At 55.8% G+C, this 25997-nt stretch overlaps 2 protein-coding genes across 2 annotated transcripts; both read left to right on the forward strand.

The window, feature by feature from the left end:
• Positions 1–115: 115 nt before the first annotated feature.
• HCK (HCK proto-oncogene, Src family tyrosine kinase) lies at positions 116–9398 on the forward strand. The gene is made up of 13 exons (XM_027472764.3): positions 116–260; positions 1947–2064; positions 2290–2326; positions 2506–2605; positions 2814–2912; positions 3088–3191; positions 3511–3660; positions 3927–4079; positions 4420–4602; positions 4817–4893; positions 6657–6810; positions 7072–7203; positions 7963–9398. Exons 2-13 carry the CDS (start codon positions 1948–1950, stop codon positions 8163–8165), a joined length of 1509 nt encoding a protein of 502 aa, XP_027328565.1. The 5' UTR covers positions 116–260; position 1947; the 3' UTR covers positions 8166–9398.
• A 305-nt stretch (positions 9399–9703) lies between these two features.
• Positions 9704–24595, forward strand: TM9SF4 (transmembrane 9 superfamily member 4). Its single transcript, XM_027472758.3, has 18 exons — positions 9704–9853; positions 13115–13228; positions 14736–14835; positions 14991–15159; positions 15238–15367; positions 16618–16741; positions 17079–17197; positions 17389–17500; positions 17999–18069; positions 18648–18780; positions 19325–19406; positions 19512–19587; positions 19924–20007; positions 20183–20358; positions 20686–20749; positions 21325–21444; positions 21992–22081; positions 22467–24595. Exons 1-18 carry the CDS (start codon positions 9770–9772, stop codon positions 22614–22616), a joined length of 1998 nt encoding a protein of 665 aa, XP_027328559.2. The 5' UTR covers positions 9704–9769; the 3' UTR covers positions 22617–24595.
• The last annotated feature ends 1402 nt before the right edge of the window (positions 24596–25997 follow it).

Here is a 25997-nt window from a genome sequence, read left to right on the forward strand (position 1 = left end):
GCTCCACGGGGGCGCAGCGCTGGGGTCGCGCTCCGGCCGCCTGCACCCGGGAGGGGCGGGGGCGTTACCGGGGGGGCGGGGGCGTTACCGGGAGGGGCGGGGGCGTTACCGGGAGGGGAGGGGCCTCGACGGGGCGGGGCGCGGCGCGCACCCGAGCTGAGCGCGGCGGCGGCAGCCCCGGCACCGGGAGCGGGACCGGGACCGGGAACGGGACCGGGAGTGGGACGGGGCCCGGGACGTGCCCCGGGACGGTGGGCGAGGTGAGAGCGGAGCCCCGGGGGGGGGTTGGCGAGGGCGCACGGAGCTCCCGGGACCGGTACCGGGCTGCCCAAGTGGCCGGTCCCTGCCCGGGACAGCCGGTGCTGCGGGGGTCCTGCACCGTGCCGGCACCGGTCTGGCCCAGTTCTGTCCCAGTTCTGTCCCCGGGTGCTCCGGGAGGGGGTCCCGGGTTGGGGATGCGATGTCCGGAGGGGTGGGAAGGTGACACCGGGGTGCGGGGAGGGTCGGGCTGGGGTGGTGTTGGGGTGCCCCGGGTGCACCCCATGGAGGTGCCGCCCGATGTGGGGCTCTCGGGGGGCTGCCGGGGCCCCGCCACCCCCCGGCCCAGCAGCGAGGACACGGGGCCGTGGGCGGCTGCGCTGCGGTGTGCCCACGCCTTCACACCTCTGCCACTTCCCGTCCCCAGTGTCCCCAGTGTCCCCAGTGCTCGGGGACGGCCAGGCCAGCTGCGGGACCCAGGCTGTGCCAGGGAGCAGCTCCCAGTGCTCCCAGTGCTGCCAGAACCTGCAGGGAAGCCCTCGCCACCCGGCTGCTGCAGGGCTGGGGGCCACGGGATGCTCGGCTCCTGCTCAGCACTGGGACCTCGGGGTTCACCAGCAACTGGTCCCAGTGCCCGTGTCCAGGGTGTCCTCCTGGAGAGGGCCGCGCTCCCTGCCCCTGTCGGCTCTGCTGCTGCCCTGGTGAGGGGTCTGGTGAAGGCTTTGGCACACTGGAAAGGACGAGGAGTGACGGTGGCTGGGCTGGGAGGTGACAGCGGTGGTCCCCCGAGGGCCGTGGGACCAAGGCAGTGCCGTGCACGTCCCCTGCAGCGCGGGGGCCGTTTGCTTCCTCCTTCGCTGTCACCGCCTGCACCCTTCTCCTTTCCCCAGTGCTGAGGTCTCCACCGGACAAAGGGAAGTGTCTGCTCTGGGGGGGTTTCTCCCACGCTTGCTGCTTCTGGCAGCACGTTTTCCTGCTGATGTTTCCTTGGGGGAGCTGGGGAGAGCTGAGCACTTGGATTCATCCTGGGCTGGTGGCTGCCCCGCTGGTGGTGGCTTCACCCCTCAAGGCGCATTTTGGGGGGCTGCGCTGAGGGGTGCCAGCCCACAGCAGCACCCAGGGCTCCTCTCGCCTTCTCCCCGGCCTCTCTGGGCTTCCACCCCATGGGGTCAGTGCCTGGATGAGCTCCCCAGGACCCTGCTGGCCCTGGCCACCCTTCTGTACCCATCCCCAGGTCTTGGTGGGGCCCTGCCCACAGCTCAGCCATTCTCTCGGATGTGGTCTTGTCCTGGGCTGAACCGCTTTTCATTTCCCTTCTTTAAAAGAAAAAAAGAATAACAGTGCTGGTGACCCTGCTGAGCTCCGAGCACCAGGTGACACCGGAGCGGCGCCTCCCTGCTGCAGAGCTCAGCCCCAGCACCCCGGGCAGGGAAAACTTTTTTGGGGAGCAGCTGCGGAGCTGCTCCATGGCACCCAGCCTGTCCCAAATTCACCTCCTGCAGCAGCAGATCCCTTTTCCTTCTCGCCCCTTGATGCCCCTGCTGAGCTGCTCACGGCTCCAACCGAGCGGGTGCGGGTGCTGTGCGTGGGGCTGGGGGAGCGGAGCCCACCCGTGGGCAGGAGCTGCTGGCGCTGAGCTCTCCGCTCTGTCGCAACGGCTCCACTTCCCCTGCCCCCCCCCCTCACAGGATGGGTTGCGTGAGGTCGAAGGAAGCTGACATCCAAGACAAGGTGATAAAAACCGACCTCGAGCCCGGCCTGCAGCTGGGCCGCTACGTCAGGGACCCCACGGCTGACAACAAGCAGGTGAGTGGGAGCTGCTGTGCCCCCACCGGGGAGGGGGTCTCACGGCCCTGGAGCCACCCGGGTGGGAGCACAGGGTCTGGTGGAAATAAAGGAATTATGGAGAAAGAGAGAGAAAAATGAGGGTGCTGGGGAGGGAGACAGGGAGATGCTGGTGCGGTGCCGAGACCCCCGCAGGGTGCTGGTCTCTGCCACCCGTGCCCCCCCTCTTTTTTTTGTCCTTTCCAGCACAACGCCTGCAGCGCCGTGCCCCTGCCCGCGGATGGTGAGTATGAGTGGTCCTGGGGGGGTGCGCAGCCGGTCCTCAGCCCAGGATGGAGCCCAGCTGGACCTGGCAGCCTGGGAGCTCTGGGCTCGCTCCGAGCATGGCACGGCCGTGCTGTGGGGTGGCAGGGACCTGGTCCCATCGCAGGGACGGGTCCCCAGGAGCCCCTCTCGCCACAGGCCCGGGGGACAGCGTGGTGCTGGCGCTCTACGACTACGAGGCGCTGCACGCCGGGGACCTGAGCTTCAAGAAGGGAGAGCGCCTGAAGGTCCTGGAGGAGTAAGTGTCCCCTGCCGCAGGGTGTCCTGGAGGCTCGTGTGGCCCTGCTCGCTGTTTTTCTGGACTTTGCCCATTTTGCTCCGTGCTGGAGCGTGCCAGTGACCGCCCACCTCCAGCTCGCTCCCCGCTGAGCCCAGCGCCGCGACGCGCCCTGGGTGCCGCTGGCACAAAGTGCCCAGCACTGACCCGCTGCCGTCTTTGTCCTCAGGAAGGGGGAGTGGTGGCAGGCACGGTCGCTGGTGACAGGGCACGAGGGCTTCATCCCCAGCAACTACGTGGCCCGAGCCGACTCGCTGGAGACAGAAGAGTGAGCATCCCCCCCGGGGCCAGCCCGTCCCGCAGCTCCCGCATTGCCCAGTTGTGGCCATCCCCTCCTGCCCTGTGTCCCCCCCCCGTGGCGGGGGCTAAAACCCCCCCAGCCCACACCGCCCTGGCTCTCTGGTCCCTGACGGAGGTCGTTGTGTGCTCTGCTCCTGCCCCAGGTGGTTCTTTAAGGGCATCAGCAGGAAGGATGCGGAGCGGCTGCTGCTGGGCCCTGGGAACGTGGTCGGATCCTTCATGATACGGGACAGCGAGACCACCAAAGGTACCGAGAGGGACCCCACAGGGGGAGGACAACCCTGGGAGGGCTTCCCTTGTGCAGATCTGCATGGGTGAGGGGCTCAGGACCCCCCAGGGGGCTCTGCTTTGCTGCTGGGCAGCAACCGGGGTCCAGGGATGCGCCCGGTCCCTCCGAGGCTGCCTTTGGTGTTTGGGGCTCAGCCTGGCCCCATGCTGGGGGTGAGGGGGTGGCGGTGGCAAGGAGGGGACAAAGCTGCTCCAGTGGCTCTGCCGGGCGGTGCTGGGACCCCTCACGGGTGTCCAGGAGCCGGGGGGGGCACTGCCCCATGCCCTTCCCCGAGCAGGCTGCTACTCCTTGTCGGTGCGGGACGGGGACACCCTGCAGGGAGGCAGCGTGAAGCATTACAAGATCCGGACGCTGGACAGCGGCGGCTTCTACATCTCCCCACGCAGCAGCTTCGACACGCTGCAGGAGCTGGTCGAGCACTACAAGGGTGAGCCCTGGGGGTGTTGCTCCAGCACGACCCTACCCGGCACCGCCGGGCTCCGTGCGGCCGCTCGGCTTCTCCTCGCGGTGCCGCAGCAGCGGGTGGCGGTGCCCAAAATTCCTGCAGATTGCCCATCCCTGTGGCTGTGCCATGTCCCAGGCTGTGGTGCTGGTGTCTGACACCGGGTCGTGCCCTGCACCCATGGGGGTCGTGGTGGGCTCTGCGCTTTGGAGCACGAAGCCCAGCTGATGGCACTGGCTGCTCCCCGGCAGGGCAAAGCGACGGGCTGTGCCAGAAGCTCACCTACCCCTGCTGCACGCCCAAACCCCAGAAGCCCTGGGAGAAAGATGCGTGGGAAATCCCTCGGGAGTCTCTGCAGCTGGAGAAGAAGCTGGGAGCGGGGCAGTTCGGAGAAGTGTGGATGGGTGAGAGCAGCGGGGAGGCAGCTGGGAGGAGGAGGAAGGCGATGGGGAAGGAGGAAGGGCGAGGGGTGGGAGAGGAGGTGGAGGGGCGGCGGGGTTGGGGGGAGTGCCCCGTGAGCAGACAGCGAGGAAAAAACTGGTGGGGGGACAGAGGGGCACTGGGAAGTAGTGGTGGCCCTGTCCTTCCCGCGGGGACAGCTCGGGGCTGGGGGTGGTCTCCAGGCACCACACAGCAGCTCTCCCTGCAGGAGGGGGGGTTTGGCACCACAGCCCAGTGCTCCCAGTGCTCCCAGTGCCTGGGGAGGGCTGGGCACCCTGGGGAAGACCCTGCGTCCCCCCCCAGCTACCTACAACAAGCACACCAAGGTGGCGGTGAAGACCATGAAGCCCGGCAGCATGTCGGTGAGCGCCTTCCTGGAGGAGGCCAACCTGATGAAGACCCTGCAGCACGACAAGCTGGTGAAGCTGCACGCCGTCGTCACCAAGGAGGAGCCCATCTACATCATCACCGAGTTCATGGAGAAAGGTGCTGCCCTCCCCATCCCCGGGGGGAGACGTGGGCTCTGGGGGGACGTGGGGACGGCCCTGGGGGAGGAGGGATGGGGACAGGAGGAGGAGGAGGGGACGGGGTGGGATCTGTGCTGTCTGCGGGTGGGTTTTGGAGATGGGGAGCCCCAGAGGGTCCCGGAGCAGCATCGCAGCCCTGGAGGAGCTGAGCCCCGCGCCCTGCCTGCCCGCAGGGAGCTTGCTGGATTTCCTGAAGAGCGAGGAGGGGAACAAGCAGCCGCTGCCGAAGCTGATCGACTTCTCTGCCCAGGTGAGGAGGGCACAGACCTTCCCTGGCTCCCTGCTCCGGCTCCTGGGACACGGGGCCGGCTGCAGGCACCCCGGGGTTTGCAAACCGAGCTCGAGCCCCTCAGATCCCCCTCAGAGCTCTTCTCCAGGTGTTTTGGGGGCAGTCTGAGAGCAGCCCTCCCGCAGCTCGGGTAGGAAGACCTCGCTGCCTGCAGAGCCCCCCGGGGACAGGCTGGGAAACGTGGGGAGGGGGCTGGTGGGGGTCACGGTGCCGTGCGAGGCAGCCCGCTGCGTGCTCCTGGTGTGGGAGCAGGTGTGCAGGAAAGGAGAAGTTTGTGCTTCCTCCCCGTTAACCCAATAGCTGCAGCCAGCACCGGGCTGTGCCCAGCACCCCAAAGCAGCGCAGACCCTCCTGGGAGCTGGGAAGGCTCCTCCTTTAGGGCCGAGGGTCTCTGCCCAGCGACCCCACAGCCCTAGGGGCCCGCAGCACAGCTCTGCTTTTTGGAAGCCACGGGGTGAAGGGCCGGGGCTGCCCTCGTTTGCACGGTGCTGCCTCCAGGACACCCCGGCTCGGGCTGGCGTGGGCTCCCCGGGGAGCAGCAGGGTCAAAGCTGTGGCCTTGTGTGCATCGGTCCTGGTGTGACAGTTCCCTGAAAATAGTGCTCGGTGCGATGCAGCCCAGGGGACAGCCTCCACGGGGACACTACAAGGATCGTAACGCGCTATTTTACCCCACGGCACTGCCTGTGGGAGCTTTATGGCAGTAACGACACTCAAAATCATCCTCCTGCCGTGGGCTGGGGGAAGGCATCTGGAGAGGAAGGGGTACTCGGTGAAAATAGTGTCGGGGATATTTTCAGGAGCTGATTTTGGGTACAGCTGAGTGTGCTCTCGTACACCTCGCTTCGCCTGTGCAATCATTTGTGCAACCACTGTCGTGTCGCTGCCGCTTCTGCAGTGCTCGCAGCCGGCGGCCGCAGCCAGTGACCACGGAGCTGAGCTCGGTGAAATAATTCATGGAGGAACCTGAGCAGGAGCAGGAGGTTTAGAACCAGGTCTCCGGCTCCTGGAGCCAGCTGGGGCTGTGCCGAGCAGCGAGGCAGGCGTGAAGCCATCTGCCCCCAGCACCGGCATGAGGGCAGCAGCCGGTGAGCCCAGTGCCCGGGCTGGGGCTGAGTCACTGTGAGCAAAACCCCCCGTGGCCCTGGAAGTGATCCTTCCGCTCTCGCCGTGCCGCTTTACTTCTGTATTTCGTGGGCTCTGCACCTTGCCCCGCTCCAGCCTTGCGGGTGCGACGATGGGGCTGACTTCGGGCTGCTCTCGAAGCCCTCGTGTAACTCCCTGTCCTCACCCAGGGACCATCGCGGGGCTTTTCTGTCCTGCCCAGAGAAGCTCTAACTGCTGACGGATTCGAGATGCAGCCCTGGAAATCAATTTTTGTCCCCTGGGCAGAGAGGCTTGCTCAGCTATTGCGCCTTGACCGGTGCCAGCTCCTCAGACCTGGGCTCTTGCTGCTTTTCTCACGTGTGGCCTTAAATGTGTTGTGCTGGCCTGGCCACCCAAAAACCTGATTTCTTTCAAGGGTTTCCCTGCTCTGGGAGTGGTCCCCATGCAGCAGCCGATCTCGTTTCCACTGTGGCCGCCCCGTGCTCTGCCACGGCTCAGCTTCTCTTGTACCTGCCAGAAGCAATTCAGCTTTTTTCCATTCCCAGCAACAGCCACTTTTATTTTTTTTATGTTATTTCAGCCAGCCCCCTTGCCTTTTTCTCTTTCTGCTTTTTGCAGATTGCAGAAGGAATGGCTTTTATTGAGAAGAGGAACTACATCCACAGAGACCTGCGGGCTGCCAATATTTTAGTGTCAGCAATACTGGTGTGCAAGATCGCAGACTTCGGCCTGGCCAGGGTCATTGAAGACAACGAGTACACGGCCCGGGAAGGTAGGGGAGCGGCTGTGGGATTCTGCCCGCTTTCTGAGATGCTGAAGGGTTGTGGGATTCCCTTAAAGCCACTTAAAATGCGCAGCTTTGGCAGCCAGGGCTCAGGGAGGGACGTACTGCACAAATGGACAGACGAGTGGGAGCTCCTCGCATTTGCATTGCTTCACACCTTCCTGTTTGCTTCTTCTTCCCCATATTTCACTACGAGTTTCTCAGCATTTGGGTGATAGCTCACGCTTCTCGTTGGATCTCTGTGTCCAGGTGCCAAGTTTCCCATTAAATGGACTGCACCAGAAGCCATCAATTACGGATCTTTCACTATAAAATCAGACGTCTGGTCCTTTGGGATCCTCCTGACCGAGATCATTACCTACGGGCGCATCCCGTACCCAGGTATGGAGCCGAAATGCGCCCTCTAATCTGCTGCCAAAAGATGTGCTCCGTGTTCCGGGCCCCAGCTGTGGGATCTGCTTCTCCGTGAGGTTTGGTCAGTGAGAGCAGAGGCAAGGGCAGGAAATTTGAACCTCACACTGGGCGCAGAGCTGGAAGGTCTCTGGACAGCACACAGATCTGTGCACCCCACCAACCCGTGCTGCAGATTAAGCGAGTTTGGAAGGAGCACAGGAGCTCAGGGCTGGTAGCTGGGCCAGGTGTTTTGGGAAGGCTCAAACAATCTGTAAATCATCATCATTAGGAGACACCCTGCACTGTAAACTAATTCTCTGGTGCCTTTTTTCAATGGAAAATGATTCTGCGCGAGGGCGTTGCCACAGGCGGTCAGTGAAGGATGTGGGGTGGCTTAAAGGGCTGTGAGGGAAGGATGGGCCCTGCCATGGCACTGACGTGTTTTTATCAGTGATGCTGGAAGGAATGGCTCATTAGAGACTCAGCAGATGGAGAAACGCCGCCTTTATTTGGGGAGAATTTACACAAAACAATTACAATTCCCATCTGATCTGCTCAAACGGGTACAAACCCGCATGCAGCAAGTGTCACACCAGCACAGTTGTTGGCGGGCTCCCCTTCCCCTGCTCCTTTTCTCCCTAGTGACAGCAGCCAAAGGGAAGGCGTTGGGTTTTATTTCTTCCTTGCCTTTTAAAGCAATCAGTGACCAACTGTGGGACATTCACCGGTTCTGCTCCACTTCCCCAGGGATGTCGAGCGTGGAGGTGATCCGGGCCCTGGAGCGTGGCTACCGCATGCCCCGCACGGAGAACTGCCCCGAGGAGCTGTACGACATCATGCTGAGGTGCTGGAAGACCCGGCCGGAGGATCGCCCCACCTTCGAGTACACGCAGAGTATTTTGGAGGATTTCTTTACCGCCACGGAGGGCCAGTATCAGCAGCAGCCGTAACGCGGAAAGTTTGGTGGAACAAAAACCAGCCAGCCCTGCACCGTGTTAGCAGCAGCGAGCACACGCACCCTGCTCTCCCCTGTCCTGCTCTTGATCTGCGCACACCTTCCTCGTCTGCTGGCCTGGCCCAGAAACCAAAGACTTCCTGAGGAGGCTTGGTTAGGAGCAAGGGCACAATGAAGCAGCGCTCCGGCCACCTCCAGGGCTTCCAGGTCGGGGATGAGCGAGGCAGGGCCGTGCCTTGTGCCTTCTGCATGTGCCAGACCGCGGGGCAGCAGCCCCCGGGCCGAGCTTGCTGGTGGGTGTCCGGCTGCCGTGGGAGCACCAGGCGAGGAGGGCTGTGGCCACGGCTGCTTCGGCTACAGAGGAAAAAAAAAATAATTTGTTTTTTTTTTGAGCCGTCTGAGATCTTATCGTGCTGTTTTGCAGAAGTAGGTGCTTGTGCTGCACCGTGCTCGCTGAAAAGCTGCCCTGCCCTGAGTGTGCAGTGCCCCCCACCCGCACAACCCAGCCGTCCGTACCCCTGCGCTGGTGAAGTCCCCAGGGTGAAATCCCCAGGGTGAAATCCCCAGGGATCGCTGCCGGGTGCTGCCCTGCGGCACCTCAGCTCGTCTCTGCCTCAGGGAGTTCGGCTTGAAGCGTTACTGCAATGAGCCTCTCCCAAAGCCCTGCTTTTTTTTTTTTTTTAATTATTTTTTTACTTTTTTTTTTGGTACTTTTTTTTGTGGTACTTATCTGTTGAGTGCAAATTTTGGTGAGCTACTTCAGCAAGGAGGGCAGCACGTGTTTATGTGTTTCAGGGAGTGGAAAAGCACGTACTTTTAGCTTTTTAGCGATGGGACGGGTCTAACCCCACCGCTCTGCCCCCCAAAAGCCTCCTGGAGCCCTCCCTGGAGCCTGGGCCCTGCTCCGGGGCTGCTCCCCTCCAGCACCTCCGCCTCGCCCACAGCTGTCACTGCCCTCAGCCCCTCTGCTTTGCATTGCCAGCCCCGAGCCTCGCGTCCCTTCCCCACTCATTTCACATTTTTGTTCATTTTTCGTGTTTCACAGCGGGGTTGTTTAGGGAAGAGGAATAGAGGAAGTCACGCTTTTAAAGGCCGTTCTTTATTTCCAACAACGACCTCCCAGGACTGATTATTTTTTCCTCACACAAACAGACAAACCCCATTTTTGTACGCATTTACATCAGTTTCCAGAAGCTTTATTTTACACTCAATAAACTATTTGAACAGCCCCAGCCTTGCAGCGCTCCCTCGGGTGACAGCGGGCCCGGAGCTCGCCCCGCGACCCGGAGGCGCCTCCTCTCGGCTGCAGACGGAGCCTCAGCCCCCGGGGCCTTGCCGAGGCCTCCCCCGGGGTTGCTGCCGGTACCGGGGCCGCGATCCGGTAGGGCCGGGCCGGGCCGGGCCTGGCTGGGGGCCGCAGCCTCGGTGCCCGCCCAGGCCTCGGTGCCCGCGCTCGGGGCTCTGCCCTCAGCAAAGATGGCGGCGAGGCTCTCGCCTCACGCCCAGCACCGCCCCGGTTCCCGGTTTCCCCTCCCCGCCGGTTCCCGTTAGCGCCGGGCCGGGCCGGGCCGGGCCGGGCCCGCCGAGGCCGCTGTCTCCATGGCAACCGGCCCCGCAGCCAACCGCCCGCCACTTCCGCTGACGTCACCGCCGACACGTGGATCCAAGATGGCGGCGGCGATGGTGAGAGGGGCGGCGGGCACCGAGCGGGGCCGGGACCGGGCCGGGGGGGGACGAACGGGGCCGGGACCGGAGGCACCGGGACAGAACAGAACGGGACGGGAACGGGGGCGCGGAGCCGGTTGCAGCCCCGCCGGTTCCCCAGCGCAGCGCCCGGGGTCGGGCCGAGGCCTCGCAGCCTCCCGGTGCGGCCCCGGCCTGGCCCCGGCCTGGCCTCGGGCCTCCGGTCCCGGCCCGGTTCTGCGGGGAGGCCGCGGGCGGCCCCGGGCTTGGCGGGGGGAGGCTGCCCCGGCTCGCTGCGGCTCCTCCACCCCCGCTGCCGGTCCCGAGCCATGCCCCGGGGCTGTGCCCGGTAGGGGAGGCCCCGGCGGCAGCGCCCCGGGGAGCAGCGAGCGGCCCCGGAGCCTCCGGGGGAGGTTTGCGAGGAGGAGGCGCCGCAGGAGCGGGGTTACGGGGGGAGGACGGGGGCTGTTGGGGCCGCGGGGAGTCCCGGAGGGGGAAACCCGGGGAGAACCGGGGGGGTCAGGGCGCGGGGTGCTCGGTTTTGGGCATCGTTTGGCGGTGCTGGGTCTGTCCCGGCAGGGAGGAGGCAGGGCCCGAGCTCGTTCCCAGAGCTGCAGGGGTTTCTCCGGGGGATCTCCCGGTGGCCTCCTCTCCTACGAGGGGCAGAGGCTGCTGGTGTCAAAGGGGCTCTGAGAGGTGGGTGTGAAAGCAGCGCCCGGCTCCTTCCCAGAGCCTCCCAGTGCCTCCTCTGAGTGCCAGCAATAATAAATAATAAATATAATAAATATAATAAAGCTGGGGCTGTGCTGACAGCCCTGTGGGACACCCAAGGAGGCAGCCCGCGGGGAGGTGGCGGGCTGGCACCTGGCAGGGCGAGGGGTGGGCGCTGCCAACATCCTGATCACCGAGCTGGTGCTGAGCGGGGAGCTCGGGGTGCTGGTGTCTGTGGGGCTGCGTTTCCTGCCCTGTAGCAGTGGGTGATTCCCTTCGTTCCCTTCTGATCTCGTAGCAAAAAGTCTCGGTAATTGGATGAGGTCCTCAGGGTGTTGTGGATCTGTCCGGAGTGCCCGTGCACAGGTCGTTTCCCCGCAGTTTTCCTCAAAACCGAAAGTTAGCAGCCCTCGGTTTGTACCTTGTGCCCTCTGTGGAGGAGATGCAGCCTTATCTGGCACCTCATTCATACCGCGTCCGCAGCTGTCGCTTCCTGCTTCCTTTTCTCCCCGTTAAGCAAATCCTTTGCTGTGTTCTCACCTTCCGGGGTGAATTATCAACCAGTGAGCCAGCCCGAATGTGGTGCCAGGTGTGTCACCGGGCTGCAGGGGGCTGGAACTCGCTGCTTGAAGGCTTCTTCGTGTTGGCAGCCTCTAGAAAATATCTGCAAGGAGCCGGGCAGGGGCACCCGGCTGTGCTGGGTGATGCTGAAGTGCCTTGGCAGGGTGCCTCGGGCTCCTGGTTGCCCCTTCCCCTAGAGAAACTTTGGAAACTTTGGAATTTGGACTCTGGCACTGGCAGCTTCCGAGCCTGCAAACTGTGCACGTGTGTGGTCGCAGAAAAAGGCAGTATTTTTAAATCTTTCTAAACGAGATAAATCAAAGAAACCGTCCAGGAATTGTTTGCAAATGCTGAGTCTGATAATTATCAATGAACAGCTTCGTGGAAGGGTTTCTGTGTGAGCTGTTGGTGCCTGTGCATGGGACGAGAAACGCGGAGAGAACGGCCACAAGGAAGGCTCGAGTCAAACCACCCTGACTGAGAAGTGCTTCCTTCCAAAGTTAATCACAAGGATGGATTTTCGAAGGGGATTGCCCATCACATTTTCAGAACTGAGAGGTCCCCGGGCTTCGGGAGGGCTGGATTTCACGAGATGGGATTAGGCAGCCCCTGTTGCTGCTGAGGGTGGCCTCGTGCTCGTGTGGTGCCCTGTGGTGAGGTTCTGGCTGCTCTCCCGGCCGTTTCCCTGGGCTAACTGTCCTGGTCTGGAGTTGTGCGTGTCTGCTGTGCTGCCCGTTCCTTCCCTGTACAATTCCCTGGCACCTTAGATTAAAGACCATCACCTGAGTGATTTTTCATGCAAGCTTTTTGAACCGCACGGAGTTGGGGAAGGGCACGAAGGCAGCGTCCTGCCTTCTGGAGTCTGCGCCTCACCGGGGCTCTGGGACTCAGCTAAAGCAGGGCTGCGAGTTGTGATCTTGCGCAGGAGAGGATCTGCCCTGCAGGCATCTGAAATGAAACGACTGCCGGGGGAGGCTCGGGAGCTGTGCAGGTGTTTGGGCACGTGCCCACATTTCCACCCTGGCTGCTGGAGGAGCAGCTCGTCCGTCAGGCTGGGAGCTCAGATCCTGCTCGGGAAGGCTCCGAGCTTCTCCCCGCACGTGTCCTGCCAGGCAGAGCTGGCTGCAGAGGAGCCCTCGTTGGAAATGTTCCTTCGAATTTCACTTTCAAAACTTGGCCCCACCTGTTGCGTAGCAGTGTTCCCGTTTCTTGTCACCAAATGTTTTTTCTTGGCAGCGCTCTCCACAAGTCCCCCTCTTTGCCTTTTCTGCTGCTCCGTGCTGCCTGAGTCATCGTCATCTGCGTGCGGAGAGCCTGATTTCTGCCAGAGGTGTCATCGCAAACTTCATCTTCCACATGCCCGTGTGGCTCTGAGCACCTTCCAAAGCTCTGTCCTTATTTTTGCCATCCTGCAAGCTCCTTTTTCCCTGACGCTGAGCTGGGTTGTGGCCCAGAGGGGCAGGGAGGAAAGAGTGGGATGGAAGGAGAGGCGATGTGCCCAGCCCCTGCCGAACCACCCCACGGGCAGCGGTGTGGGGCAGCCCCTGAGCTGCTGCTGGGCAGGGTAATCCCATGCCAGGCTTGGTGCCCAGTTCTTTGGTAATCCACAGGGTTGTGCCGCTCCTCATGAGTGTTCTGGGTGGGTGGGAGTAGAGAAGTCAGATGACAGCCTGCAGAGTGAAATGTGACAGCTAAATGCATCTTCCCTGCAGCTCAGCAAAGCCAGAGCTTTCCTGAGTGCGGGTGAAGAACCAGGCAGAGTGGAAAGTGACCCAGTGAGAGTCACAAAACGAAGTGAAGAAAGCTTCCCTGAATTTGGGCTTTTAATCCCTCGACCTTACAGGTTTTGTAACGTCTGGGGTTAATGCTTTCAGTGTTCTTGCCCATATCTAATGTTTCTCTGGTGTTTATTTACAATTTTAATATTATATAGATTTCTATTTTAGTGTTAATATAAAAGTATGTTAATATTTCTTCTCCTTTTTGCAGGAAAGGCTAAGATGTTTGCTGGTCTTGCTGTTGTGGCTTCGTGGTACAGATTCTTTCTATGTTCCTGGTGTGGCTCCTATCAACTTCCATCGGAATGATCCTGTGGAAATAAAGGTGGGAGGAACCTGGATCTGGTTGTTTGTTTGTTTTGTGTAGTTTTTTATTCCTTGTTTATATCAGCATAGCTACCTGGGACAGGCAAGTCAAAGTTTGGGATCCCATTACTAACATTTTTGGTGCAGATTATTTCTCCTTTTTACTACCTTCATGTTGGGTGTTGGGGATAAGCAGCCTGCAAATGGTCACTGTTGTCACCTCACCCTGCAATTCCCAGCATGATTCTCTTTCTTGTTTCTCATTTCTTCTACCGAATCCCTTCAGCAATTGCCCTGAAGTCCTCAAGTTGTTGCTCTGTTTGGCCACAGAGCGTGCTCTTTCTGCACTTTTGAAGCAAATTTAACCAGATTTTTTTTTCGGGCACTGTACTGACTCCCAAAATGCTCATGGAGGATGAACCTGGGGATGGTAGGGTAAAGCAGCAGTTGAGTCAGACTCTTTCAGTGTTCTCTTCTACCCAGTTTGCACATGGAATGTCTTCAAGTCAAGTGAAATCCATGCTAAGCCCTTTCCAGGAGCAGGCATTTGTCCTTGAGTGTTGGGACCTTCCAGCCCAGGCTTGCTGCGGAGCTGTTCCCCTACAACATTGCTGGTAGTCAACGATGGAACCACTGCTTCTGTGCAGGAGGAAGCCAGGCCTCGCTTCCAGACATCAGCAATTTATAGCCCTTTTCATTTATTTTTCTAAAGCTGTGGCCTCTTGTCTCAGCAAAATCCAGCACCCTTGGGGCTGCTGAGGTTTGATGCTCCCATGTGAAGCCCAACACAACTCGCTCTCTGGCTGCAGGCTGCCAGACCTTGGCTATTTTTAAGCAAATGTGATTTGCCTGTGGCTACAGTGAGCTTCCTGGAAGAGGGGGTATTGGAGTGGCTGGTCTCAGAGGGATTTCAGAAGCCAAATGCTTCTTCAAGTGATAAGGCAAGTCAGCGTGCTTGCCAGCGGTTCTTCCAATAAAGGAGCTTGGCTGCGCTACAAAACACTCCTGTTTTTCTGAGCAACTGTGGCCTTGGCCATCGTGGTGTCTGTCTGCGCTTCCCTTGTGCCATGTGATTTGTGGGAACTCTCCAGAATTGTTTGGGTTTTGTCACTGCCCTTTGTCTTCCCAATCTGGTGGCCCTCTGGCTTTTCTTCCAGTGACAAAAATTGCGCAACTCTTTGTGTAGCTGGAGGCCGGACCTCTAGGTCTGGTGAAATGTGATTTTTTTTTTAATTTTATTTTTTTAGGAAATAACTATGGTCTCATGAAATTTGATTCTTGAATCTATTTCAAGCTCTTTGTTGTTTTGTGGGACTTCACCGAGTCAATAAACTTGTAAAAATAAAAAGAAATTGGCCATGCTCCTTTCTTCAAGGGTTTCTATGTGATTGAAACGTGTGACTAGGAACTGTGCAGGAGGAATATCTGTCTCTTTTCTTACAAAAGTGAACTTCCGAGAGGTGTGTTTACCAGAGGGCAGGAAACTGAGTCCTGTCATGGGGATAATCCTTCCTTTCTCCCTCCAGGCTGTGAAGCTCACCAGCTCACGAACGCAGTTACCGTATGAGTACTACTCGTTGCCCTTCTGCCAGCCCACCAAGATAACGTACAAGGCTGAGAATCTTGGTACGTATCCACTAAACAGCGTGCTCCCCAGCAACAGACGGGCTGCTGCTCATGAGCTGGGATTATATCTAAAGGAGGAAAAGGAATTGCAAGCATCCTCTCTAATACACCGTTTGTGGGGCCTTAAACCCTGCTCCTATTCTCCTGTTTTCCAGGTGAGGTTCTCCGGGGGGATCGAATTGTAAATACACCTTTCCAGGTTTCCATGAACGTGGAGAAGAAATGTGAAGTTCTTTGCAACCTTCCCAACAAGCCGGTCACTCTGACCGTGGAGCAGAGCAAGCTGATCGCCGAGCGGATCAGGGAGGATTACTATGTCCACCTGTGAGTCACCTGGAGCAGGGGTTTGTGTCTGGGGATTCTGTGCTGTGGACAAATTTGATCTGAAATATGTGCTTTCAGCATTGCTGATAACCTCCCTGTGGCCACACGGCTGGAGTTTTATTCCAATCGTGAGGAAGAGGAGAAGAAGAAGGAGAAGGATGTGCAGTTCGAGCATGGATACAGGCTTGGGTTTATGGACGGTAACAAGGTAGAGAATCTGGGTGCTGCTTGAGGGGTGCGTAGAGGAGTGGTGGGAGTCTCTCAGAGCATTGGAAATCCACCAGAGAGCATCAGGGTTACGAATGCAACCAACATTTTTGTATAGAATAGAAATACAAGAGGTATTCTAATGGAAGAGAATGAGGGCAGGTGCTGGAATGCTGGTACAACAGCCAGAGCTCCTAGCATGGAATTGCCATAAGGCTTTGGACATACTTGAGGAGTGGTTTCCCCTCAGTAGACCAAAGGTGTTGTACCCCAAAGCCTGGCTGATCTTTAACAATCTTGGAGCATGCTGTATTTAAAAAAACAACAACTGCAGTATTTATTAGTGTTTATTCTAACATTTATTAGTAGATAGGAATGTGGAGGGAAGTTTGATTTGGAAGGTAGCAATCTGAATTCCTTCAGTGCAGAGCAATTGCTTGTGGGTGAAAGAAACCTAATTACCAAAGGGGAGCAAAGGGTATGGGATATTAGAAAGTAAAAGCACTGGCAAATTGTAAAAAGAAAAAAAAAATATCCTGTTTGTAACCATCTAGAAGAAGCTTCTTAAGTTTGCAAATGGAAATTTATCATGTGTATTCCTGCAGATATTTTTTTTTAAATGGTGTGCCTTAGAGATTGGCTGTATTTGACATAACCGATGTATCTTTTTAACATAGTCAGGAGCTCAGTTGCACACACGGCTCTGATTGCTTGAGTATAAGTTCTTACGGGTGAATGAACTTTCTGTGCCTGCAGAGAGAGCTGCTGCACTTTGTTCCTGCTGTAGGTGATGTAAGAGCTTTTTGAAAATACAAGCTTAGGGCAGCTGTGAGCACCAGCAGGCTGATTAATATTTATCTGTTAGAAAAAAGCAAGCAGGAAACTCGAGGTTATAGCTACTGAGGTCCTTCCAACATAAATTCTGTGGTTCATTTGCCACTGAAGTCTCCCCTGAGTACATGGTTGAGATGGATCTCAGTGGAGTGGCATTGTCTGGGCCAGAAATAGACTGGGACCTCGTCACTGATGCTGGGAGTGTTTGAGGTGTCACCTCTTCAATACCTGTGTTCTCTCCTCTTGTTCTTTTAAACTTGGCAGTGTGAGCTTGATCTCACCCTATGGCACGATGTATCTGGGAACAGTGGGAGTCTTCCCTTTTCTGCACTGAAACTGCTTTCTCCAGTTGCTTCTAAACTTTGCTCGTTCCTCTCTCGGGTGGCTAACATTATATTTAATGTCAATCTGTTTTAGTTCTACCTGCACAACCACCTCTCCTTCATCCTTTACTACCACAGAGAGGATGTGGAAGAAAACCAGGAGCCCACCTACAGGGTTGTGCGCTTTGAAGTGATTCCCCAGAGTATTAAACAAGAAGGTGAGTGACTTTTAGGGAGGGGAGCAAGGGAAAAGAATCTCTTGCAGGCTAAGTGTTGAACACACGCTGATGTACCAGTGCCAGTTGTTACTTCCTTGCCTCAGGGCACGGAAAGGAGGGGGTCTGAATTGTAAGAACAATATTAGCTGTAACAATAATATCTTTCCTTAAAATTTGTTTATGCTGTTCACTGCTGATTGGAAGAACAGTTTTGCAAACTGCAGAGCAGCTGGGAAAGGAATGAATGTTTGCCCTGCAGTATTTGGAGGAATAGTGGCACAGTGCCTTGAACTTGGGGCCAGGCCTGACCCCGTGTGTGCCTTGTTTTCTGTTACAGACTTGAAGGCTGATGAGAAGGGGATGTGCACCCTACCTGAAGCCACAGGCTCTGCCCCTCAGGAAATCGATCCCTCTAAGGAGAACCAGATGCTCTTCACTTACTCTGTCCACTGGGAGGTGAGGAAGTAGTGGGGAGCTGGCTGGCTGCTAACTGCCCCTGCCTGGCATGGGCTGGCAGTTCGTGCTCCAAGTATTTGCCACGGCTGTTGTGGAAAACATTGGGAAGGTGCTGGTGTGAGAAGACCCGGGGCAATGATAGCTCCTGGGGTGTCCAAAGGGCTCCTGCTCACACCGTGCTGTTCTTTCAGGAAAGCGACATTAAATGGGCCTCCCGCTGGGACACCTACCTGACCATGAGCGATGTGCAGATCCACTGGTTTTCCATCATCAACTCTGTTGTGGTCGTCTTTTTCCTTTCGGGTGAGTGAGATGTGTGTGCTGAAGAAGGCTTTACCGTTAGTGCAGGGAATTGTGTGGAAGCCTCAGTTGCCTGTAGCTCAAGGAGGAAGTGTCCACGTCTGAACCTGCTTGGAAAGGGCAGGAAATGAGCATTAACATGTATAAAACCTCCTGGTTTGGGCAGTACCCTGTGGGGTCAGGCTGCTACCCGCTTCTGTGCTCTGACTGGGGTCACTGGGGGAGTAGAATCGTTAATGTGTTAAAGAAAGAAAAAAAAAAGCAAAACAAACAAAAAAGCAAAACCAGGAAAGCCACAGTGCCTTGTTCATGCTGGAATTCTGCCTTCCCTACTCCCTGGGGCTTTGTTTCTGTTTTTGGTGTAGGCTGGGGGAGAAGAGTAATGATTCAAGGCTTCTTCTCCTAGCCAGAGCTGTGTGTTGGTGGGATGAGTGTGGTGGCACAGCACGAGAGCAGCAGGGCCACACAGGAGCCTCTGAGCTAACCTGTACTTGTTTTCAGGTATTCTCAGCATGATCATCATCCGCACCCTCCGGAAGGACATTGCCAACTACAACAAAGAAGATGACATTGTATGATGTGTTTGTTCTTGGGGCTGGGATCACAGAGGGAGGGGAGCAGAGATGAGCAGGGATTTGCTTTGAAGATGTGGCTGTCGTATCTCTTCCCGCCTTGCCTCACACTTTTCTTTGAACCCTGAAGATTGGAGAGGTGGTTCTGTGATGTGCTCTCAGGACGCTTCCCATCACTGGAAGTATTCAGAGGCAGGATGGGGCCCTGAGGAACCTGATCTAATGAAAGATGTCCCTGCTTTTAGCAGGGGGGTGAGGCAGCTGATCCTTAAAGGTCCTCCCAAACTGTTCCATGATGTCGTTCTGTGATGCCTTTGGCACTCTGTATATGACAGCAAATTGCCAGTACAGATATCTTTGTACCTGGGTAATGGCTGCTGACAGATCCATAAACGTGTCCTGGCACTGGCACTTTGGGTCTTAACTGACTGAAGTGCAAGAGGAAAGAAGTTTGTTAACTAAGTGATAGGAATCTGTAGAACTAGTACAAGGAAATCAGCCTCTTGGGGTGGCTGTGATGGGACTGTTATTTCCATTGCTAAACCATATTTAAATACCTTCTCTTCTTGTTGCCGTAGGAAGATACCATGGAGGAGTCTGGTTGGAAACTTGTGCACGGAGATGTCTTCAGACCTCCACAGTATCCCATGATCCTCAGTTCCCTCCTGGGTTCTGGAATTCAGCTCTTCTGTATGATCCTGATCGTCATCTGTAAGTGGCACGTGTTGCATGGAGTGGCTGTAACAAGAAGAGGAGCAGTGCTCAGGGGTGTTTGCAGCTCCAAACTGCAAAGCTCCTAGACTGCAGCTTCAGTCTAGGCTCACCTTAGCTTGAGTGAAGTCACCTGAGTCTGCTTCCTGATGGAGGCTGTACCCTGTGCTCAGCATTTCTGAGTTTCTAGATAGATGCCTTCAGCTGAGAAACGCTTTATGAGTTTGTATTTTCTGTAATCAAGATATGAGAGGCAGGGATTCTGCAGAAACAAGCACCGGGTGGTAATGGGCTGAGAGACATTTGCACATGCACTTTGCCTTCTGAGCTGCACCTGCTCAAATCTCTGGGCAGTGAGGCTAAAGCATGGTCTGTAGCTTGAGAGCAAAGCTGTGACTTTCTCTCTGGCCAGTGCTGGAGGCTGTGGGTGCGTTATGTTATGCTTTGAAGGAAATGAGGTCTGTGGGGTGGCCCCTGGCCTCCAGGTGCAGGCTGGCACGTGTGCATCAGAGCCATTGTGCTTTGTCCTGGTTTCCCTCTGCAGTTGTTGCCATGCTGGGGATGCTGTCACCTTCTAGCCGGGGTGCACTGATGACTACTGCCTGCTTCCTCTTCATGTTCATGGGGTAGGTGTCACTGCTTTCCACAACTGAACTGTCCTGCCTACACCTGCCCTCCCTTTCCCCAGCAATGAAAGCTCATTTTCTTTGTCTTGGCTTGTTTCTGCCCAGGGTATTTGGTGGATTCTTTGCTGGCCGCTTATACCGGACTCTGAAAGGACATCGGTGGAAGAAGGGAGCCTTTTGTGTGAGTTTTTGGTGTTCTGTGCTGCCTGTCCAGGTTGATGATGGCAAGGTCTGGGGTTAATTTCCCCATGAATTTGTGGGTGGCTGGATGCACGCTGGCTGGACCTGTGGAGATTTGGTGTGGGTTGAGTCCTCGTAGCTTTACGTGAAAGGGTAAACACCCGAGCACGTACTGCTGCAAAGCAAGAGGTTGCCTGAGATCCTCCCCACTGCCCATCTGCTGTGGGAGCAGAAGGGCTGCTTCCTCCACGTGTGCTTTGTCCCAGCAGTGGACTCATTAAAAGAAGCATCTGGTTAATGTCGCGTGTTTTCTCTTACCCTGCGTTTGCTCTTGCAGACAGCTACCTTGTATCCGGGTGTCGTTTTCGGTATCTGCTTTGTCCTGAACTGCTTCATCTGGGGGAAACACTCCTCTGGAGCGGTAGGTACCTCCTCCATCCTGGGAGCCTGCTGGAGTGGGAGGCGGGTGGGTGGGCTGTTGGGGAGTTTCACAGCACCTCTCTCATGTGGGTGCCAGTGCAGTGAGTTGGGCAGGTCAGTGACTTCAGTCTCCAGGGCAGATGAACTTGATTTTTTATGACTCTGTGTGATTCCAGGTGCCTTTCCCTACCATGGTGGCCTTGCTCTGCATGTGGTTTGGGATCTCTTTGCCCTTGGTCTACCTGGGGTACTACTTCGGGTTTCGCAAGCAGCCGTATGACAATCCCGTGCGGACCAACCAGATCCCCAGGCAGATCCCGGAGCAGAGGTGGTATATGAACAAATTTGTCGGGTGAGTGATGAGTGTCTAGGAAACATGGTGAGTTAAGCCCCATCCCCTCAGTTCTCTTAGGCTGCTGACGGTCACCTTTCTGCCGGTGTTTGGACACAGCCAGGTCACAGAGGTGTTCTCTTGAGTAATGCAGTATCAGAGGCTTAATCTTGACGTGTTTAATGTGCCCAACAACAGGAGCAGCTGTGTCATTTACTGCATGAAACTTACTCTAGCAATCTGGAGCTGTAGAGCTTCTGCTAGGAGTGCTCTGGGTGGTTACAGGGAGCTTTTAATGGCCAGACAGTTGTGTTGTGCTGCTTACAGTTTCTCTTTCTTGCTCTGCAGGATTCTCATGGCTGGTATTCTGCCTTTCGGAGCTATGTTCATTGAACTGTTCTTCATTTTCAGTGTAAGCATTGAACCCACTTCATTCTTGAATAGGATTCCTCTCGTGCCAAAGCCAGTATGTCTCTGAAAGGGAGGGAGCACCCACCTGGAGCAATTTCATACTCCTGTCCTTACTGGAGGGGCTGACAGGTTCCCTCCGGGTCTTTCAGTGTTGTTCTTAGAGAGAGCTGAGCTGTGGGTCTCTGCAGACTGTCTTCTGGCTGAAAACACCTGGAGATGTCTGCAGAACCTTCTTTTGAAGGATGGTGCTGAAGATAAAGCTTACTGTAACATTATGTCAAGGAGGGGACCCAACCTTAAGATGTTCAGCTGCTGATTTCTCACCCTTCTGTGGACATGGAGGAATTTGCTGTTCCATTGCTAGGAGAATGAAGGGGAGTGAGCAAGCTACCTCATAGCTGACTTTGGGTATCTTTTTGCAACCCAGTCCATTTGGGAAATTCACTTGAACCTCATCTCTACGGGGCTGAGGGTCCCTCATTTCTTTTTCTTACGTTAGCTGGAAGAAGTTAGTCGCACGTTTGCCAATTGATTACAGAAGCGTGGAAACAATTTTATGCTGTGTCTTTGTTTCAGGCAATCTGGGAGAACCAGTTCTATTACCTTTTTGGCTTTCTCTTCCTGGTGTTTATAATCCTGGTGGTATCCTGCTCACAAATCAGCATTGTCATGGTGTACTTCCAGCTTTGTGCTGAGGTGAGATTTCCCCTGTTGTTGTTTCAGTAGCTCAGGGTGCACGCTCGTTCCTGACAAAGCACAGGTCATGTTTTTGCTGCTGCTTGGTAAAAATCTAGCACAGCCCAGATTCGTGGGTGTGATTGTTCTTTACACCTCTAGACTTTAATGAGAGTTGAAGCTACTTCACATCTAGGCTGGGAACTGTGGTTTCATGCAGGCAATTCTGCTGGGAGCAGAGTATTTTGAGCTGACCTCTCTTCCCAAAGAAACCATTTAATGCCATCTATGTCTGAAGAGAAATGCGGGGTCAAAGACTGAGCCATGGTCTCTGGTAGCAAGTGCTGTGATGCTGACCTGGCATGTTTCACTGTCAGTTTTCTGTCCTTGTTTGGAAATAATTCTGTGACCAAGTAGCTCCCCGTGCCCAAACTGTGGTTTTCCCTTGAAGGAAAATGGGTAATGCTCTCCCAGTCCCAAAAAATTCACAGCTCCCCTGAGCCAGTGGAAGTGGTGATGCAGAAAAGAGAAGCTTGTGGAATAATGCTGAGGCTTTTTACCCTGTCAGGATTACCGCTGGTGGTGGAGGACCTTCTTGGTGTCTGGAGGATCTGCCTTCTATGTGCTCATCTATGCCATCTTCTACTTTGTGAACAAGGTATTGTCACCCCTCTCGTATCGAAGTGACGCTTTTCTAGGAGAGTTTGTTGGATCCGGGGAAGGAAATGGCAGGGCTGCCTAGTCCGGGTCCGTCCCTGTGCTAGCACAATGCAGCTGAGCAGCCAGCTGTGCTGATGGAATTCCCAAAGCAGGGAGGAGGATTTAAGGACCTGAAGCCCCTGCCTGGGGCACCGGTGTGGAGCGATCAATTGCCAGCAGTGGTCCCCAGCCCCTCTGTTGAAGGGGATTTCTCAGTAATGCACTGAGCAGGGGGTTGCTTCTACTCTGAATGCCCCTTGTAGAGGATGTTGGCTGGTGCGGGAGCTGATTCGTGCTACCTCTGAACATGATTTCACTTATTTTTAACTCCTCTTCTGTTTTAGCTGGATATTGTTGAGTTCATTCCCTCCTTACTGTACTTCGGCTACACCGCCCTTATGGTCCTGTCCTTCTGGCTCCTCACTGGCACCATTGGCTTCTATGCAGCCTACATGTTTGTCCGGAAGATCTACGCCGCAGTGAAAATAGACTGAAGATGCACAGAGCCAGCAGAAAGCAGACACCTCTGAATACACGTCCTCCCGGGAGCGAAGGAGACATCTTCTCCCAATTCTTTTAAGGAAACAAAATCCAGTGGGAGAGTGACAAGAGAAATAAATAACTCCTCATTTTGGAATGTAACTTTTGGCACAGTGTACATGGATTCTGGGCTACTTCTGGGGGGAAAAGGGGCCTGTAGATACCTTACATTTTAACTTTATTATCCTGTTCCAGATTTGAGGGAGTTTTTTAGCAGAGAAATATCCCTCTGTATAAGCAAACCCCTTTTTGCTAATTCATCTTTTTTTTTTTTTTATGTTGATGATGAATGGATTTAAGACAGCAGTGGAAACACTTGTGAAAACATTTTCTTCCAGCCCCTAGGGTGCTCTAGGATTCAGGGAGACTCTTCAGACAAGTATCAGACTGGATTTCTTTCCTGCCTTCACGTCTGCGCAGAAGAGGGAACTTGACTGTGGCAAAACAAAAAGGATCCTAAAGGCTCACCCAGCATGGGTCTGGCTTGCTCTCGCTGCAGAAGTCCTGGCATCAGCTTGTTTACAGCTCGATGGAGGTGCCCTTCGGAGCCTAGGAAGTGCAATTTCACCGTGAGAGAGCTGGAGAACTGCAACCCTCAGCATCATTTCTCCCAGCTTCTGGCCTTGGACAGCATGGGAGGGTGGGATTTCCTCTTTCGGGAGGCGCAGCGGGACGCAGCGTTCTGGTGGAAGCGTGCGGTTGCGCTGGTGCTGGAACGCGCCGCTGGAAGGATGCGTGGGGTAACGGCCGGGGCTTGTGGTGTCCACAGCTCTCCTCCTGCTGGGTGAGGAAACGGGGCCGGCTTCCTTCCTTCCTGGGAACCCCACGGTTCTGGGAAGCCTGAAGTTGGCGCCGCCGTTGCGTTAGTGCCAAGCAACCTGATGCAGTGTTGGGCCTCGGCTGCGGCCGTGCAGAAGGGGCTGGGGACGGGGAGTGGCCCCGAGGAGTCCTCCCATTGCCAGAAGCGGGCTGCCTCACTGCCTGCCCTGTTCCCCAGCTGCTCTTGCTGCTCTCTTCTCCTCTCTTAGATTCTCTACCTCCAGGGAACAGAAGTTCACGCCCCCTCAGCTGTATTTTGTTCTCCACAATACGGTCTAAGTCCTCTGGGCAGCCAGTGTGGGCTCTTCTGCAGCAGGCTCCTCTTTTTCTGTGGCTTGATGCCTGAATAAGCCCCTGGGAAGATCTTTTTAAGCGAGGTTTGAAGTTTTATGTTGGTCATTTATGATGTTTACCAGTCAAAAACTTCCACGTTGCAGTGAAGGCTCCCTCCATCCCCAGAGTGGCTGGATTCAGTCGGGGCTACAGGGCAGAGGTGTGGTGGTTTATGAGATCTATAAAAAAAAATCCGGTTTTGCTTCTTCCTGTAGTAAGAAATGAGGCCTCCAGGTGACCGGCTGTCCCAGGTGACACCATTCCAACACAGCTGTCCCAAGCCCTCCCTGTTACCAGCACTGATGCATGCACTTGAGGGATTTGGGGCTGTTTTAATCCAAATTTGCTGTAAGAGTTTCCACTGGGTCCGCACAGGGACCTGTGTCTTGTACTGATGGCCTTGCTCCCTGCAGGGAGCTGGCTTCACGGATGCTTTGATTCCTCCTCAGCCCCAAATCTTTCTGGCCTTGCCTAATTTCCTCAGCCATGCGCCATGCCAAAGTCTGATCAGCCAGGAATCAAGGATGGGAAAAAAGAGAGCAGGGGATGCACGAGCCAACTGTGCTGTGGAGTACTGCGTCGGGTCTGATTTAAGATCTTTGAGATTTTTGGTTGTTTTTGTTTTTGTTTTTTTTTTTTGCTATCCCCACCCGTGGAGAGGCTCAGCCAGCATTGATTTCTCTCCTTTCCCCCAGAGTGTTTTCTCTGTATTCTTTGTAATTTTTAATTAATGTATGTATTCTTTGTGCCCTACTGTAAATAAATCTGCCATTGTCCTGTTCTGGGTTCTCCCAAGCCACCTCTTTGATTTTCTTCTCGTAACGTTTAGCCTGCCGTGGCACCTCTGTGGTCTTTGTGTGGCTTCAGTCAGAAGCAGAGCCTGGAGCACGTTCCAGTTTTCTTCCCCGATATTTTTCTCCTGGTAAACTCGATGGAGCACTGAAGCTTCTCCCAGTGTGGCATGTCCTGTATTCTGCTGTGTGTTGTGATTAAAACGCCGCCGGTCGAGGCATTTTCATTTGTTCCTGGCTGTCGTGTGCTGTGCGGGATGAAGGCTTTAGGCAACTCGGTTCTCCTGGTGTGCAACGCGCGGCTCGACCCGCGCAGCACCAAGGGCTGGAGCACCACGAGGGGACTGCCGAGGGCTGGCAGCGTGCGTGGCAGCTCCGTGGGGCTTCGGAGCAGTGGGGCTGGGAGCCTACAGCTGAGGGAAACTCCTTCCCTGCTCACATCCCTCCCCTTGTGAGCCTACAGCTGAGGGAGCTGCATTCCCTGCTCCATTCTGGAGCTGTGCGGTGCTATCAGAAGGTGCCCCTCCACTGTTAGCTCTCAGCTCGGTGTCTTTACCACCAGCCCTTGTGTGTTTTTGCTCCGTGGGGTGTTTGTGGGCACAGCTGCCTTCAGAGGCGGTGGGTGCAGGAGGGGCAGCGAGCTCCCTTGGGATTTTTGCCCAGCAGAGCGATGGGCTGCGAGCAGCTCCGGCTGGGGACACGTTACGGGGCTGCCGGTGGCTGCTGGATGTCCGTGATGCCGATCAGCTGCCAAGGCCAGTGGGGAAATAGTTTAAATTTTTAATCAAAAATCATTGGAGCAGTCGATTCCACCCTTAAAAAGGGTGAAGGAAGACTTCAGCTCCACCAGCAGGACAATCTGTGCCGAGCTCATTTTTCATTTTGAAGCAGGTTGTAAAATGTGCCGCTTCCTCCTGGGCTAAGACCAAACACAACGAAGGCAGCAGCACTTTGCCAGGCTGCATTAAGAACAAAAATGAAATCGTACCCAGAAAAGCATGTGAGCAGTGAGAAATGACCGTCAGCTTTTAAACCACGTCCTGAAAAGAGATTTCTGCGAGGGCAGAATCCTTTTTTTTGTCTCTGTCAAAAAGCTTCTGCAGCTGGCATCAGCGAGGTGGTCATGGCTTCAGCTCTAAGTTTTGGTGCTGGGTCCCCTGCCCTTGTGCAGGGCACCAAAGTTCCTGTCTGACGTTTTTCTCCTTGACACCAGATAACGGCACTGGCTGCTGCTGTGTCCCAGGCAGGATCCCTGTCCTTCCCTAGTGCTCTGCTCGGAAGAGATTCAGAAGTCTGTGTGGATGCAGGTAGGAAGCTGGGCCTTTGACTTGCTTTGTGATTCTGTTTTTACTTTAAAACAGGCCAACCAAAAACCCCATTCCCCTCCAAAAC

Source organism: Anas platyrhynchos, chromosome 21 (assembly GCF_047663525.1).
Source record: "Anas platyrhynchos isolate ZD024472 breed Pekin duck chromosome 21, IASCAAS_PekinDuck_T2T, whole genome shotgun sequence".
NCBI classification, from domain to species: domain Eukaryota; kingdom Metazoa; phylum Chordata; class Aves; order Anseriformes; family Anatidae; genus Anas; species Anas platyrhynchos.

What these genes read in the sequence shown, in the direction of transcription:
- HCK (XM_027472764.3), top strand. Translation starts at nt 1,948, where the DNA reads ATGGGTTGCGTGAGGTCGAAGGAAGCTGACATCCAAGACAAGGTGATA. An exon ending in CCACGGCTGACAACAAGCAG is followed by an intron (nt 2,065 to 2,289) that starts GTGAGTGGGAGC and finishes TGTCCTTTCCAG; the next exon opens with CACAACGCCTGCAGCGCCGT. An exon ending in CGAGTACACGGCCCGGGAAG is followed by an intron (nt 6,811 to 7,071) that starts GTAGGGGAGCGG and finishes CTCTGTGTCCAG; the next exon opens with GTGCCAAGTTTCCCATTAAA.
- TM9SF4 (XM_027472758.3), top strand. Translation starts at nt 9,770, where the DNA reads ATGGCAACCGGCCCCGCAGCCAACCGCCCGCCACTTCCGCTGACGTCA. An exon ending in GGAAGAAGGGAGCCTTTTGT is followed by an intron (nt 19,588 to 19,923) that starts GTGAGTTTTTGG and finishes TTGCTCTTGCAG; the next exon opens with ACAGCTACCTTGTATCCGGG. An exon ending in TCTTCTACTTTGTGAACAAG is followed by an intron (nt 22,082 to 22,466) that starts GTATTGTCACCC and finishes CTTCTGTTTTAG; the next exon opens with CTGGATATTGTTGAGTTCAT.